Source organism: Maylandia zebra, linkage group LG5 (genome assembly GCF_041146795.1).
Source record: "Maylandia zebra isolate NMK-2024a linkage group LG5, Mzebra_GT3a, whole genome shotgun sequence".
Classification (NCBI taxonomy): Eukaryota; Metazoa; Chordata; class Actinopteri; order Cichliformes; family Cichlidae; genus Maylandia; species Maylandia zebra.
Window position 1 is genome coordinate 37634020 of NC_135171.1, and position 17744 is coordinate 37651763.

General features: G+C 39.1%; 1 protein-coding gene across 2 annotated transcripts in view; it reads right to left on the reverse strand.

The window, feature by feature from the left end:
* Positions 1-17744, reverse strand: part of LOC101467861 (guanine nucleotide-binding protein G(s) subunit alpha) — a 55334-nt gene that overhangs the window by 15952 nt on the left and 21638 nt on the right. For both annotated transcript variants that reach the window (XM_076884307.1, XM_004547670.5), the window contains 4 exons: positions 17668-17740; positions 11076-11130; positions 10320-10439; positions 2907-3004 (listed from right to left, as the gene is read on the reverse strand). In XM_076884307.1, the coding sequence (XP_076740422.1) occupies positions 2907-3004; positions 10320-10439; positions 11076-11130; positions 17668-17740 (346 nt within the window). The remainder of the gene's footprint in view (positions 1-2906; positions 3005-10319; positions 10440-11075; positions 11131-17667; positions 17741-17744) is intronic.

Consider the following 17744-nt stretch of genomic DNA (forward strand, 5'->3'; position numbering starts at 1 on the left):
CTGCAGCCTGCCTGGGTTAAAAATAGCTCTCCCCTCTCTCTTTCTCTGCTTCTCCGTTTACATAAGCACACAGAGGGGGGAGGGGAGCACTTCCGGTCTGGCCACCCAGCCCAACATCTGATCCATCATAACACTGGGGCTGCTGGGTGTGGAGAAGAGGAGAGGAGAGGAGAAGAGAGGACAGAGGAGAGGAGAAGGGAGGAGAGGGTTCCTGCAACAGAGGAAAACCCTCATTCAATTTCAATCTCTCTTTTCGATCTTTTGTCATTTTCAATCGCTGTCTCTCCTCAGATGCGTGAAACGCCGCATGTGTTCAATCACACTTCTTACAGTGATGGTTTTTCATGATCATCTCACTGACAGCCTGTGCTGTCAGCCCACCCGCCTCCCACAAAACATAAGAGTGCCACACACACGCAACTGTGACTGCGACAAACAACTGTGGTCGCATTTGCAACATGGAAATGACATGCATACACACCCCCCAATGACAACATACGCTCACAAAGACAGTAACTGAGTAACTAAAGTAACTGAGTACACTCATCAAAAATACGGCACAAAGTACAACTTCACATGCAGTAGAACTTCTAATTCTACTTTTTGGAAATGTATACAGAATTCACTCCTCATTCATTTGATTGCTTGAGTTACTACAGTGAGATTTTATGTAAAACATGCCACACAGAGCTGAAGGTGGACCTGGTGGCATGTAGTCCCTACAGATTAACAGTAAATCCTGGGAGGCAAAGTCATTCATTAAGCGTTTCATCAAATAGTTGATTTAACTATTTGTAACATATCAAAAGTCTTACAATTTGAACATGAATTTGTGCAGTACAACTTTACTTTTTGCTTCACTCCTTCCTCTTTTGATCTAAACCCAAAGGTTAGAAACTCGATAACTAATTATATGTGAAGCAGTTTAAAAATAGTTCCCCCTTAACCGGCTGCTACAGTAAAATATGCCATTTGAATTCATGCATCACCGTTATATCTAGTCATTTATTGCATGCTATGACCATGCAATAAATGACGAATATAATGCTATGAGAGCTTTTATATTTGATACTTGCTTTAAACACACAACGACAAATGAAACAGTCAGCACACGTCCCATACTGACGCATGTGATCGTTTTGTGTCTTATAATGAAGCCAGACTGACCAAAGACCAAAGGGAAAGATAACGTGCTTGGAACAGCAGAGGGAGAGTCAGGCGGCACGGGTTGGGGAAGTTCAAGCTAATGTTCCTCTAAATATGTTCCAAATTTCAATGCAGAAAACACAAAAAGATGTTCCAGGAAGATTAACCAATTCCCCATCAGTGAAAACACACACACTATCACCATCCAAAAGGTCTGCACTTTGTTTAGCAAAGACTAACCAAAAATCCACCTGACAGAAAAAACCAATTGCCAGCACATGGAAACGAAACCTTTCAACAGTCCAATTCACAGCAGGAACATCTGTAACCAAGCATCATGGAAACTTTAGATTGGGTGAGCACAAATTTTAGTCAGAAAATGACCAAAATCGCAATTAATTGGTGCGACCAACACCGGCCATCTGTGATGCTTCTTTACACCCATGCTAGCAGCTCTTTGAGGCTTTATGGAGGCATTGAGGTGCTCTAAGCTAAATGCTGACGCTATGACACTAACATTTACCGTTTTTACTACCTTAGCTAAACATTTAAGCTAATATTTGCTAATTAGCACAAAATAGGAACAATAGTTGAACCAATGCAATGAACACATTTTTACTAATTATGCCACAGTTTGGCCTGACACATTAGTGGCTGCTTGAGGGAACTGTGACGTCAACACAGCACCATAGTCATAAATGTGAGCACAAGAAGTAGCAGTGTACTTTTCAATGATAAACACTTGAATATCAAGCCTTTGCCCACATGCGGTGCGTGCCTTCATTTTCAGTTTTTCACGTGCACAAAGTTATTGTCTGTAGGATTCAATATTTCTATAAAGTTTTCTATGTGCTGGGGTCTATTGCTATCTGTTGCTCTGGCATGCTCTCAACAGCACTCGTTACCATGTGGAAAATCCATGTTTTAATAAATAAGCTATGTCAACACGTGCATGGGTAAGTGTCAAAACTGAGAAGAAAATTTAAATGGTCATAATAGTATGCAAACAAAGCGATTGCTAAGTTTTAAGCAGGTTTTTTTTTTTGCAGAACATATAATCGCAGGCTTCAGGTTACAAAAGCTAGAAGGTGCATGGCAAACCAAAACGTCACCAAAGGACACTGCACACCAGCAGCTGTGATGCCATTTTTGGCATACACAAGCCACAACTGCAAGTATAGACTGCCTGCAACATTTCATACTGAAAGTGGCTTTAACCTTTATAGAAAGGTTTTAGTCCAAACTACAAAGGGAATCCCCTGGTGTCCCCACAAGGGAACTATCCACTGGGGACAACTAACGTGAGTCAGAGGTTTCATATTAACCAATTTAATGGTAGCTCAAATATTTCAGTCAATACTAAAGTGGTGGACCAACTAACAAAATACCAACACCATAACAAAGTCCACAAATCCTTTAAAAAAAAAAAAGAAAAAAGAAAAGAAAAAAAAGAGACAACACATCATTATTTCCAGCCTAAAGAAATGATCTACAAAACTACTAAAATAAACTAGCCAAAATAAATACACTTGACAAAGTAGCACTGCATTCATTATCACCATTTATCTTCGCACATTGAGCTCACATAAACCACAGGGAAACAACCCAACCCAACCCCCCCCAGAGCACACATTAAATGGTTTATATGTCTCACCTTTGAGTGTCAAAACCCGAAGAAGGAAGTTCTTAGAAATGTGCCCGTATTTAACTGCTAGTGTACGTACAGAGGTGAAAATAGTATAAGAAAAGCAAAGACTCACTATTGTGCGCAGTCGATGAGTTGATATTCGTTGGACCTTTCCCAGCATGCCCGCACACCTTCGTCCTGCCAGAGGATCTTTGCATGGTCATAAAACTCCTGAAAAGACAAAAGCTTGTTTGGATCAGCAACACATCTGAGATCTGCGGCTTTCTGCGACTGGAAACAGGGTAACTGATTGTAAAAACAAGAATTACCACCTTATGGTTGTTAACCTCCACCAACACCTGAAGTTGCATTAATTAATTTCAATTACGATTTACAATAAATCAAATCTCCCTCCCTATAGTCATGCGTCACATATCCACAAGGTTTCTGGGAATGCACGGGCGTGTTTGGAGAAGTGCACGCCCAGATTTCGGCAGGTGTGTGGAGAAACTACAGCCAGACATCATTATTATCAAATGAGACAAAATATTTCTGATGTCCTGATTTTTAAATAACTGCAACGTGATCTAATTTGCAGAGACGCTTATCTCCAACTTTTCCCCATTTTTGTTCACTGTGAGGCGAGGGGACCATGAAGGGCGCCGGACAGACAGGTTAGACATTTTAAACAAAGTAGAGCCAGTAAAAGTTAAGACTTCATACCGTTTTAGCAATTCAGCTTACATCTGTCAACTTATGTTACCCAGTTACAATTGGCTAAATCACCCAGTGTTGTATGTCAGATGTTTCTTTGTGCTGGAAGTGATAAACTCCTAGTCTGTATGTTCCTCACTTTCTCTCTCTCAACAGCGCATGTTTTTGGATTTTTGGGGGCCTTTTGGGCCACGCATTATGCATTACAGATGTTGGATATCATTAACTTACAGGGCCTTTCACACAGGAAGCAACATGTGCTGTGTTGACCTCCAAAAGTTGAGCAAACAGTCCAAAATATGTGCTAAGCTAGCCTTAACACATAATTGTTTGCAACCACATGTAGCGTATACACGTTCTATTCGTCACACAAATGTTCACTTCAATTCAGTTCAGTTATATTTATATACCGGAAAATCATAACAACCGCTGCCTCAAGGCGCTTTATACTGTAAGGTAAAGACCCTACAATAATAAAGGGAAAGCAGTTAAAGTTGGTCAAATGTGACTAACACTTACTGCTGTCGCATTTAGTCAGCTTTTGCAGGACATTCTGATGTCACAGTGAAGTTTACCTTTGACCTTTTAAATATAAAATGCCATCGCATAATTATTTTATTGGATTAAGCATTTGTTTATATTTCCTGTGATGTCACTGTGACCCTGATCACTATAGTGTAATCAGTTTAACCGAGTTCAGTTTCATGAAATCGCCTGAAAAGTGTTCAAGAAATGTAGCGTTTACAAGGCGGGATACAGAAGGACCGACAAACTAACGATCTGCTCTTAATATTAGTGACTAGTTATACATGAAAAAGTTGAGTGTGATCTTGGACAGGCCTGTGTCCCTTTCTTACAGCTGTATTTTTCATCTGGTTCTCGATGGCTGAAACCGTTTAAGGACAGCCGAGGGGGGCAGTGATACACCCCAGCTTAGTTTGGAGTTAAAGGCCGGCTCGCCGAGGAGCAGCAGATGAGCAAACTGATATAAGCAGGAAACAGAGCAGTTCACAGAGTTCATGTAGAAACGGAGAGCTTTGTACCAACACAAGGCTACACTGTCACTACGCAGGGGCCTATCTTCACTGTGATCTAGAATTGTCACATACAATGGAGACAGGCACAAATAAGCCATTATGAGACATAGAGTTAAACTGTATACTATTAAAAAAAATCAGGAAGGATTAAGTAGGATAATGGAATGAGTAGAAGTCATGGGTTATCAGCTGAGCCTTTCACTTTAGAGAAGTGGCCTTTTGGGTAATTTGTACGTTCTGTATATGAGTGGCAATCTATTGTTAGTGTGTGGAAAGTAACATAGACAAAGTTACTGAAAATCGCCATAAAAGTGTTACCAGCTTCAGTGTAATTGTTAACCAAATGCTGGGCACTGTGTTTTCCACCTATCACTGCAGAGTTGGTCCGACAAGTAAAGACTAGTTAAAGGCTATGAGCTGGGCTAGAATCAAAACACTCTGAGAGATATAACTTGCTATGTAGCAAGTCCAGTATAGCTAGGCTTCATCTACATTAGCTGGGGAGGGTGGGTAACTAGCTCTCTTTGTTAACCCATTCTTTTTTTAGGCTCTGCGCATGCTCATGTAAAAAGGGGGCATTTGATGTATCCCTTGACTATTCCCACAAACAGAATTTAAAGACTGAATGTCGCCTACTTCTGACAGAGGGATAGGTGATTAAGATACATACAGGATATAAGAAATTAAACAAAAATGCAACAAATAAAGAGGACATGGGATTGGGGTTTTTTTTTTTTAAATTATGGTACGCTATCAGAAGCTGCTGTGTGTTTCTAACTTGTTGACTACAAAAGGTGCAAAGTGTGAAACTATAAAACATATTATAGGCTACTCAGTTCATTCAGGTGGGTCACATGACCTAATGCATGAGTTGTAGAAATAAGTTTAATTCGTCACCAGATCAAAGTGAACACGATTTTACTCACAGGCTAAAAACACAATTAGCTGCAGTTCGCAGAGTATAAAACAAACTTGGGAAAGGTTGGCAGCACAGGGCCTTTTGCATGTTCGCATGTTCCCAACGAGTCTGCTTCCTAAAGGTATGGATCAACAGGTTACATGTATAAAACACATTCCTTCTGCAGAAAATCTTTATCGCTCTTAGAGCACGCTCTAAACGCGGTGATTCTGAAACGACTGTGGTGATCTAGCTAAGTTCAATTAGCGCACAAAACTTTGGCTTTCAGCTCGGCATTCCACAGAAACCCACTACCGGTAATCTTGCTTCATAGTACACTCATCTGAAAAGTTAACCCTGGGAACTTTTTATCTTCTGACATGTTGCACAAAGTGAGATTTTGCACATGACATAAATGTTTGGCATTAAGGTGCTGTCACACTTTTTCAAAAGGCACTGCTCAACTCAGGAAACAGTTGTTACTTAACAGAAGAACTAACTGGTCATGTATCCGCCACTGCAGTTTTTAGAATTTATTTTATTTTACGCATGTGGATTTTAACTTTAACGTTTCGCTGTATCCGATTGATTGATCGTCCCCAAAGTGCATGCATACAGGTGAACTGTATGCACTTACTTGTTGTCTTTACACACACAGTCTTATTCATTATTGTTATTTTAATTTATCCCTGTAGACTGTGGGAAGAGCTCAGAGCAACGTTTTGGACGTGCTGGAATTCAGAAGGTCTAATGATCGTGACAATGACATTAACTTCCTTCTGAACCAACTTAGAAAAACTGAATGTAATGACGTAAAAACAAGTGAGACTGTAATTGCATCCTGGATTTAAGGGCTTTGAATTTATAGTTTAGGATAGCTAAAAGCTGTGTCAGCTGGGAAACGCTCTAATGCTCCTCCAACCCCAAACTGGATAAACAGTTAAGAAAATAGAAGCAGATGAACATTTTTCAGAATAAATGATCAATCGAAAGCAATAAGCACCATTTGAAATAAATTGCAGCAAAGAAAAAAAAGTGCACACAAAAACTTTTTATAAATATTGCTAAATATAATTTCGTTTAATAATTTGTTTACCCTGCCAAAAAACAAAAACCCAACAACTACAAAGGATGTAATTTGTTATCATGATCAGCTCAACTACAAAAAGAAAAGGCCAAAAGAATCTAATAATTAAAATAACATAAAAAAGTGGGAAAGTTTAAATCTGGGTGAAATCTGTATCCATTGGTTGTTTTGTCAGACCAGCTTGTAAATCAGCTAACAATGTTGGCTTTAAGAAGAAAAGAAGTGTTTCAGTTAGGAGTAACAACTAACTCACTTATTCTCTTTTTTAACTTTATTTTGTTAAATAATACAGTAACCAGTAATATGTAAATATGGCTTTACCAATAAATTTGTTATTTTATTACCAGTTTCTTTCCCTTACAGTTTATGCAGGACTGTAAACTTCCTGCTGTATAAAAAGCTACAATAGCTATGCAAAGTTTTCATGTTAAGAACTGGAGCTTGCTTATAGACCCAATCTGAGATGCTGTGCTGCAGTTATCATTTAATTATATTTAAAAGGGTTCCTACAGAATTAGAATTAAAGTATCATTTATATGTTTTAGAAGTGTATGTGTTTATTAAGGCAGGGGTGTCTGTGTGAATGACTAAGTCTTTTATTTTTATATATTATTTTTAATTGCAAATCAATACACTTAGACAATGAAAAATGATAAGAGCATAAAATAAAACACAGATAAATCTTTATGCCAAATCCACAGATGACCTTTATTTATTTCCCATCCTTTTTTGATGCATCTCGGCCTTATTTACTTTTTCATGGTCACTTTCATTTAAAGACTTCCTGCATATTTGTTACTGTAAAACGAAAGTGAAGGGGTTGGTGAATTTGTAAACACACACACCCCACCTGTCTGTCCTGAAAGAGGGATCACTCCTTTGCTCCTCTCCCTGAACGTTCCTTTTCTTTTTACCATCGAAAGGCTTTTAAGGATAGGGTATGCTGTGTGCTGCAAACAGCTGAGCACAGGTATGCAAAAATCAGTCTACAAAGACTAAGTTAGTACAAAAGTTTTTCTTTTAAAATAGAAAAAAAAGTTCAGTGCTTAATGTTTACAAAGAAAAAGTAATTTTAGTGAATAATAATTATGAGGATTGTTGATTAGACATAAAGCTTCGAGGGGAAATTCACAAAAAGCCTGTGGATATTCAACACAAGCCCTATGCTTATTGTCTGTCTACAGTGAAAGGCAGCGTCAACCAGTCAAACTGGTTTCCAGTAGACCCTAAGGCCAGGCAAGGGGGAGTGGGAAGAGGAGGCAGCTGAGGAGAAGCCGACCCCATCATTTCTCTTTCCTTAACAAATACGCGTTCAGATGGACAAACTGTTCAATTTTTGATGCTCTTTAAACACTGCTTTAAATAACCAGCTATCACTGTGAACTTTTCAAAAATCACAGCAGTACTTCACTAACAGCACTGCCTTCACGTTTGGATTTACTGTAATCCTCAACACCCTAAAATTAAAAAGAGTTCTGCTTTTTCCCTCCTGCAGTGGAAGTCTAGTGACGGACGGACAGCCCGAGGGAAGGGTCAGCTCGAGATAGGCCCACATAATAAATTTGCCATGACGTAACAGAGACAATATCAGGAGACTTCCTTTTGCTTACACACAAATACGCTCACTCTTTACTGGAAACTCAGCTGTAAACGACAAATGTACAAGACAAATGTACACGAAAGGAGCAACCAGTTTAAACACTAAGGCCACCATGCTGGAAAAACACAGACTCTGTGTTCTTTTCCCTCTATGTAACCGCTCCCCTGTTAGACAACAACTGAGTAATGCTGCACTCAGGAGTTTCATTTATTTTCTGCTTATAGAGATTTACTCATCAGTTAATTTGACCTATATACAATAAACATAGAAAGTATAAGATCACAAAAAAGAAAAGCTGCAAACTCACATTTGGGAAACTAAAGTTAGGGATTTTTTTCCTCCCGTTTATCAGAAACTATCACTATTAAAGACCCGGTTGTTTGAATCCCTGCTTTAACAGTGATGGTCAGCTTCTCACAGATGGCGTCCCAAACGCAAAGGACGTGTTTTTCACTGTGTGTGGTTGCATGATCATAATCTTATTGTCAGATTTGTCAGCAGATAATGGGGATAGTTATAGGGCCAAAACAAAATATTCATTCACTTTAAACATGCATTTACTGAATGTGTTAAAAACAAAAACAAAAAAAACAACAACACTTTTTTTGAATGTATGATTTCCTTAAATTTTAAATTAGTACATAATTTAAATGAAAAACAACCAGATAAATGAAGAAAGGGAGATGGATGCAGGGCAGGACACAGGCTGATCTGGTGTAGAGATAATGGTGTGTTTTTCAGTATTAGCGCACCTTCATACACTAACCCACCTCAGGAAACCGGTCGTTCCATCATCTCAGCAGACAAATCAGAGTAGCATACATACATAATTCCACCATGTGAACAGGAGCCGTCAGTTCGGCATACAGACGACAAAAGGTCTGTATGCCAAACTGTAAATTGGCAAGTCAGGGTGTCATAAAGTGTATGCTGATTTGAGAACGTAAGCTGACTGGACAGAACACCGGCATCGCAGCGACGCACAGAGAAACGGAGAGCCAACATCTCCTGACCCCTCTGTCCCCAAAAGTGGACCAGGTGAGAGACCACCTCATCCATAGCTGCAACAAACTGTTCCCAACATAAGCTCATCTATTGAAACATTTTCAACTTTTGCTTCTTTTGCATGATCTTGGCTCTAGCTAAGCTAAAGTAAGCAATTGGGCTTTTAGGGTGGAGGAAACACATTCAACATCTGATTCGCTATAGTAAAAATGCAAAAAAGTAATCAATGTGCCACATTCAATTAAAGATCAATGTAATTTTAAAAAAATCTATTTTTTTAAATAATCATTGGATGCAAAATTGTAATTGAAATTAAAATTTAATTAACTGCCCACTGTTAGATAGTTAACAAAAAAAAGCTTGAATTTTGCGGTCATTGTGTACTTACTGAAATATTGGAGATTGTTCAGTAGCGAAACACAAATTTAAAGCCAGTATACTTAACACACAAACTGATTCTGTGGCCGCAGATTTCAACCCCAAGGGGCGTCAAGTGAAGGGTGAACATTACTTTGTAAAATATGATTGATCAACTAATCTGGAACACCAGTCTTAATAACAGAAAGACATGAGCAAATAAATCAATGAATCAATCTCCAGATCAGTGGTGGGACCTTCATCGACTTCCTCCCAGGCCGCTGGGAGCAGACTGGTCTATGCGTTTATGGAAGACATGTCCCTCTGGACACATTTAGGTTTATTACAGACAATTAGAGTTAATCGGCGGTGTGGTACTCTCAGGTGAGAGGCTCATTCAATTGACAACCTCCCAAGCGGAAGCACACTTGCTAATTACTGAATCACCACGCAAACACACCAGGCGGACTCATACAGGCTGTCGCGTGATACCTTACTCACCTCTAGCACAACTAGCCAGAACACCTGTAAGATTCAGCAGGTTAGTAATGAGAATCTGACACATTTACACCTGTTAGTGCAAAATAGCAGGAGCGATTTTACAACAAAAAACACCCACTGGGGAAAAAGAGATTTGATTTATTAACTTGCAGCAGCTTTGTTTAAAACCAAATTGCTCTTCAAAAATTGTGCTGTTCAATTTTGTTTTATTGTCTGATCACATGTTTCATTGTGTCACGACATTCATTATTTTCTTTACACACAGATCAAGAGGTTCGAATGAAAGCAGAAGGAAACAAACTGCATTTAAAAGTCAGAGATCTGAGATGAAGTACAGTTGAACTTACTGTAGGAAAATCAAAATCCTTCTGGTTTACTAGGTTCAGGACATAATCAATCCGAGACTGGTTCTCAGGACAGGCTAACTGGCAAGGAGGTGTGAGCGTATTCATGGCCGCCACAATCGTCTGTATGAAAAGAACACACAAACACAAAAAGCCTCATTCATTAATATTATTCATAAATGTGTTTACACTGCCTCAAAACGGCTTTAGATACAAATTTTCATCATCTTAGCCCCTCAGTCACCCACGCCTAGAGGCTGTTTAGCCATCGCCAACAACCACCACCTGCTAGTGATAAATCTGTATTCCCCATGTGGTTGGAGGTATTCGAGACTGCACCGCAAGCCTCCATCTGATTGCTTTGGTCGCTAGCAGGTTGCTTCTGCACTTTTTGAAATTTCTCCACCACCCAGCGAGTGGGTAGTGGGTGTTTGTAGACGAGATGATGCAAACTACAAGTGACTGTGACAATGTGGTACTGCCCAAAGTAACAGCAAGGAGAGTTGTGGTGCAGCAAATTTTTGTAACGACTCCCAGCTGGTTGGGAGCGCACATGGGGTCGCTGACCGGTCTGAAGCAATGTGTGACTGAAAGCCTCCTCGCTTAGAATACAGCATTGAGTTTTGGATTTTTTTATTTATTTTTTTAAGAAGCTATAATCCATGTTTTTTCCTCTTTTAGCCAAAAACCTGCATATCAGACAGAACATTACAAAGAAACATCATTCATCTATCAAAGGAAAAAAGAACAGTGTCTTACCTCTATAGCTTCTTTAATGTTGTTTTTAATATCATGAATTTTCTGTTTTTTCTCCCTGTGAAGAGAAGAGTTCGCATGTGCTTTATTTATTTATCACTTAAAAGCATAGATGGCAACTAGCTTTAATTGACCTAAGCTACAAAGGTTAACAGTGAATGATGACATTTAAAGGAATATTCATGTACAGCTATAAATCCAAATATGGCCATCGCAGTGCAACAGGGACAGGAAACAATATTTTTAAATAAAAACTGTAATTACACAGAGATGTTTTGTTTCTTCAGTGTCAGTCCCAGTGGATTCCAGTGGAAATGTGCTGTGTAATATTAACTTCTCCAGGATGTATTTGTCAGCCTAGAGCTAAATTATATCTGACATCAGTATTACGACTGCCCCACATACACAGATATTTTGTTTATTTGCTGACCAAGTGCAACCACTGAATTTTGCTGATACCAAAGAAGAACAGAACAGCTTGTCTTAATTTTGACAATGACATTCATTAATAGGGATGGGTACCGGTATCCGGTGCCATGATGGCACCGGTTCTGACATAAACGGTAGTAACCAGACCGAAAAGCAGCGCACATTTCGGTGCTTTATTTCGGTGCTTTTTTTTCCTGAGCTGAGATACACTTCTAGCCAATCATTTTACGTTTCCGAGGATAGTAGGCGGGTCCAGGTAGGTACGTTCTTTTAGAGCAGAGCTACAGATTAAAAATGCCCAAGGCGAAGCGGTCAAAGTCTGGCTGTACTTCACAGCAAAATATGCAAACTCAGCAGCAACAAGTGCTTTAAGCTGATACTGTGATACTGTCAAAGGAAGTAACACCTTGAATCCGATGAAACACCTGGCGACGCATAGCAGTTTTTTTTTTTTAAAGCTGAGAAATGCGCCGTTTTTGATAGCTTGCTGCGAGACCTCACACCGAGCACATCTACTGCGGGTGGGTTGCCTGTTATGCAACATCCCCCAAAAACCCGGAGAGGAGAGTCCTGGGCCCTAGCCCTGCCAGTGTAGCAGAAATGATGACGGATGATGATGGCAGCAGCAGCCATTCTTCTCTGCGTGAGTAACTTAATGTTGTTCGTGTGTGATTTACGTTGAGTAGGCTAACCACGTTATTACATTAATGCACGTAAGGTGAACTAGCAAACACCGTCGTAGTTACATGCGGCTGTCTTCTTGTTTGATGGCAGATACTCCCTTCACCCTGGCCAAAAAGGCTAAAATGACCAAAGAAAAAGAGGGAAACAGTTAAACATGAGAGGTTTTTGGACAAAGTTTGTGTTTTTTTACAGTGTTTAAGCACTGCTTCCAGCCAAGAGTGATACCATATATGCCCTATAGCTGCAGAAAAGGCTAACATTGTTATCTTTTTACAAAAAACAAGCTGACCATGAGAGGTTTTTGGACCAATTTTGTGTTCTCCATTCTTTAAGCACCCGTTTGAGCACCGGCACCGTTTCAAAAGTACCGGTTTGGTACTAGTATTGGATAAAACCTAAACGATACCCATCCCTATTCATTAAGCACTAAACCACACAGCTAGTTGATTGTTATAGTACATTTTTGTACTATAGTTTGAGAAGTCATGAACACCAAGGAGCCCAAAGTACTGCTAAATTAAATAATACGGTCCACATTTTGTCCTTCCTTGTCGTTGTAGAGATAAACAGAATTTCACAACATGGCAGTTCATGCAATCTGTGAGCTTTGCTGATATCGCGAAGCACTGACGTCACACAGAAACATAAGTGCTGGATTCCTTCAAATGTGTCCTGACAAAACACAAAAGTCTGGTTGTTGAAATTCAGATTTGATAATGAATTCCACAAATATCTCAACAATGGGCTACTTAACCTTACAGCAAGAATACAAACCCTAAAATTAAGCGTATACAACTTGTGCTGAGGGGAAAGATTTTAAATTAAAGGCATGGGTGGATATCTCTCGCTCATGCGTCCTATGTAAAATGTAAACAATACTTCCCAGTTGTAGCCACTTCACATGTTAATATAAAAGCACATGTGGGCATTTTAATCAGCTACCATCGCTAGCTGGCACTGAAATAGTAAAATATGTCAATATTTTAACCAAAAATATAATATTTCTGGGATGAATGCTGGTCATTTCTAATTGATATTCGAATCTTTTAAAGCGTTGTTGATAATAAGGTGGATTAAGAACAATTATATCAGAACAGGCAACACAACAGCAGCACAAATTCTCCAAAACAACCCCGTGTCACTTATTCTGAGCACTTTCTGCCTTATTCCAGATGTGAATTTTTGCAGTGATCCTCATTCTCACCTATGACTATTTCTCCATACAGAGACCAACACAGCTGTACAGATTTCTTTCGTCTGCATATTTACAAATATTTTTAAAAAGCACCCAATTTCTCTAAATAATTGCCATTTAAATTCATGGCAGTAGGATATATTCCTGACTGGTGAAAAAAAACAAGTCAAAAAAGCACAGAAGACCTGAACACGCACTGCAACTGACCTAATGACATGAAACGCAATCAGGCTAAAAAGAGAAATCCACCCCAAGTACAAAAATCCATTCAGAAAATTGCTTTCACAGGATTTTTGCACACATCCCTGTTTTGTTTTTTCAAGGCAAATATTAATCGATTCCTTTCTGATTGCTGGTCAAACCAGTCGCTGACTCTATGTGACAAAATTCACCAAAACACATGCAGTAAGCAGCTTCAGGTACTTTTCCTGCTATGAACATGTGTGTCACAGTCAGTAATCACTAACTAACAGCAAGTCTGTGAATAACTTGATAAAAGGTCAAATAAAACCTGACTGTGTTTGAGTTTGTGATCTCTCTACGGTCTAAAGCATAAGTGTCAAACTCTGGCCCGCAGCCTAATTACATTTGGCCCGCGAAGCCACACCAAATTACTATTAGAGCTGGCCTACTGGTATTATACAGCTAATATATATATTGTTTAGTATTAAGCTTTGCTTGTTCCATATTCAGTTTTTCAGCAAAACTTGTTTGAGTCCATAAGAAAAGATTCATTCTCATATCTGGAGGAAGATTTTTTTTTTCAATAAATATTAATGTTAGCCCACGACTTTGTTCCAGTTTTGAATTTTGGCCCACTGTGTATTTGAGTTTGACACCCCTGGTCTAAAGGAAGCTTTGCTCAGGTAACACTCGAGTACAACCATGAGTGCACTCTGTTGACCACTGTTGACCTACCAAGTCCAACAGAGTCAGTCCTTTCTCCCAGTTAAACTGTCATTAATCTAAAAGAAATGATGTGAGTTTCTAAACTCAGCTGCTTTAAATCAAATCTCCTAGATAACAGGCTGTAATTCATAAGGCTACAGCTTTTATATCAAATTATTAACATCATTCTATATTACCACGGTATGCTTTAAAGTGAGCTTAAAAAGCAAGTTGCTAGCCTATGACTCGCGTCCCTCTGCTTCACAGTCAGATCCATCTCTCACTCATAATGTCTCGATTTATTTTAAAAAAACAAATAAAATGGTGATGGCACAAATACTCAGTTTGATGTTAGTCTATAGGTTTACCTGGCGACCCAACCTTGTCATGTGTTTCATTCTCTTTGTCTAACTTGTTTATATTTTCTTCCAGTTGGCTTATTGGTTGACTCAACAGTTGTAGCCTGTCTAACAAAACAAATAATAAAATAAAATAAAAAAATATTGTCCTGATGCTTTTTGGCTACATCTATGTGAACACTCCCACTCGCCTGAAAATACAACAAAGTGATTGAAAGCATTGTTAAGAACATGCCAAAGTAGCATGTGGTGATATAACCCTACCCATAAAGAAATCCCAGCCAATCAAAAGTATACAAGCAAGCAGCAAACAACGCAGCACACGGCAGCTTCACCTCCATCCTAGCTGGGAGGAGCCAGGATGTGAGGAAGCAACATGAGTGAGGGAATTGAGGCTCCATGTGAATGTAATGAAACTCACTCAAATGCTATATTCCTCACACTAGGACCTCCACAAGATAAATAAGTAAATAACAGATCACCTCTATTAAAAGGAGCTGTCCTGCTCAGTCATCTCTCGTGTCCCCCACCCATTTCCTGGTGTGTCACTAAACACCACCATCATCATCATCATCCCACTACCGGCTCCTTACAAATACCTGTGCCTGACCTTACCTTGAATGGCAAAGCCTTGCATGCAGAGGGGGAAACCCACAGAGTGAAAAGGAACCCTAACAAAGACTGGGAATTCATCACTGCACCAGGGCGCCTGGGTCTGTGAGAAGCGTCTGTTTGATGCGACCCAAAAATAAGCACATGATGATTCTTCTAGCCCAAAACCCCTTTCAAGGAAACTGATGATTAAGAATAGAAAAATGTGACTTTTATTTCCACTGCATCAAGTTGGGAAGGAGTTTTAGGAAATTCACAAGACAGGGTGGCTAAAAGCACCCAAAGCCATGTTTCCACATGAGAAGCTGACAAGGACAAAGCCTTCCTCCTGTGCCACACAACTTTTCACTAATTTGCTCCACAACAATACAAAAAAGCCCCAACAACTTTATTTTCCTGACTCACAGGAATGACAGGAGCTCCTCCCCTCTGTTAAGAACATCGGGTTGAAAAAGTGAGAATATGTTTAGTAAATTTTACAGTTTACCAAAAGGAAAAACCTTTTACTTCTTTGTTATAAATGCGAGACAACATAAAGCACATCTAAAGCTGTGTAATTACCTTTAAAAGGCATTTTGCTGCTTAAACTTTCTCTAAGCAACCTTTTTCAGTCACTGCGTCTATTTATCAGTAATGTTAACAAACAGCTGGCTCACAGCACAACCCAGACACCAACGCAAACTTGCAGTAAGTACAAAAAAAGACAAACTCATGTTACTTCAGATGGTACACAGTTCAGCAGAGTTCTCCATAGGGATTTTGATTATGAGCCATAATACTGTAGCGATCCAAAGTGAACATAATACGAGGTTTGATATTGTGAAACGATGGTATGATATCAACCTTCCTTAAAGACATTATATTCACCATGTTGCAGAAAAAAAAACTATAACCAATCAAATGGCAGCGATCTTCTACCAGTGTGATTGACAGGAGATCAGTGTTACCATGGAAATGTTTAAATCAAGCTCTATTGTACCAGTGACAAAGTTAGACAGGAAGTGGTTGGTTAGAAGGATGTCCACCTGTTATGTTGGGCAGTAATCAGTCCATACCAGCAGTTAGGCTAATGTTAGCTAACATTAGCCAGAAGAAAGACCGTCTGATGCAACTCGGCTAGCAAATATTCATCCGGCATTGGTAGTCTTATTAAATAAACTTTTTTATCCTTATACTGACACCAAGGTGTACATTTATCTTTCAGCCACTGTAGACTGCATATAAATGACAAGCATAACAGGTCAGGACAAACTGGAGTTTGTCTCCTCACTGATTTGGTTGATGCTAATTGTAGCTAGAACGCGAGTACGTGCTCTGCCGACGTCACGTTGACTTCAGTGCACTTAACAACAGGTGTCATTACTAACAATGGTTTTCTGGAAGAAAGAGTCTCTGGGTGTTGCAGAGGCTTAATTCCCAATTGTCTACACCTGACGAGGCGTGGATAAAGGCATGCCTCAGGTTGGCTCAGGGAAAGATGCCACTTCTTACCTTCATGCTCTCCGGGCTGTCGTCTTTAGCTGAGGTTAAGTAATTTAAAATAAAACCAATGTTTCTGCAAACTCTGGACTCAGTCTACACTTTATGTTGTGTCGAGCCGGGCTGTGACATAAGGACCTGGAAGTCTGTTTTAATTCTTATAAACAATGTGGAGTATATTTAACCAGCATGCATCCCTACTGATTTTAGAAAAGGTAAAAACCAGAAGATCCTGCTGTGCATGAAGTTAATACAAAGTAAGGAACTACTGCAGCAGTGCTTCTGCAATCTAAAAACAGTTTACACTCGCTGCATTACGAGGTTTTATAAAAAGGTAAATGCCTCTTAAAATACTGCACTTGATGCATATTGTTTAACCCACTATGATAAAATACTAAGATATATATATGGAATTTGTTGGTGTATAGACATGTATAGAATATTTTTTTAAACAGTTATCATAAAAGGCTTTCAATCTGATTTACCATTTTCACAATGAATCCAATAACATTTTGTTTTTTCTTTCATTGTCCAACTAACACTTCAAATACAGTATTTCTATTAGCTATAATATAAAAACAAGCTGGAAACAGCTGCTAATTCATCACTTCTAAATATATGGTTAAAGAAATTATTTATAGGCAAGAACAGTAACATCCAATGCTTCTTTTTACTTCTGTATTTAAGGTGATTTTAAAAGTAATAACTAACCAAGTCTCCTGCTCTACCTGAAAACTTGAAGACTGGTGGGAAAGGTATTTTGTATCAGTGGTATCTTCTTAATGCCCCATTACTCCTCTCCAAAACATCATTACATAATTTAGGTATTTGGTCAACAAATATGTCAGTACCTGAGCAGATATCCATCTAAATGGGTTCCTTTACTCTAAAGAGAAACTGTGGGAGTGTTTAGTGAATAGTGAACTGAGGGGGAACCAGCGAAACTTACTCTGCGTTGAAGCCATTAACGTGCAATATTCGCATCTGTTTGACTATCGTACTTTTCCCGGATTCACCAGCCCCTGA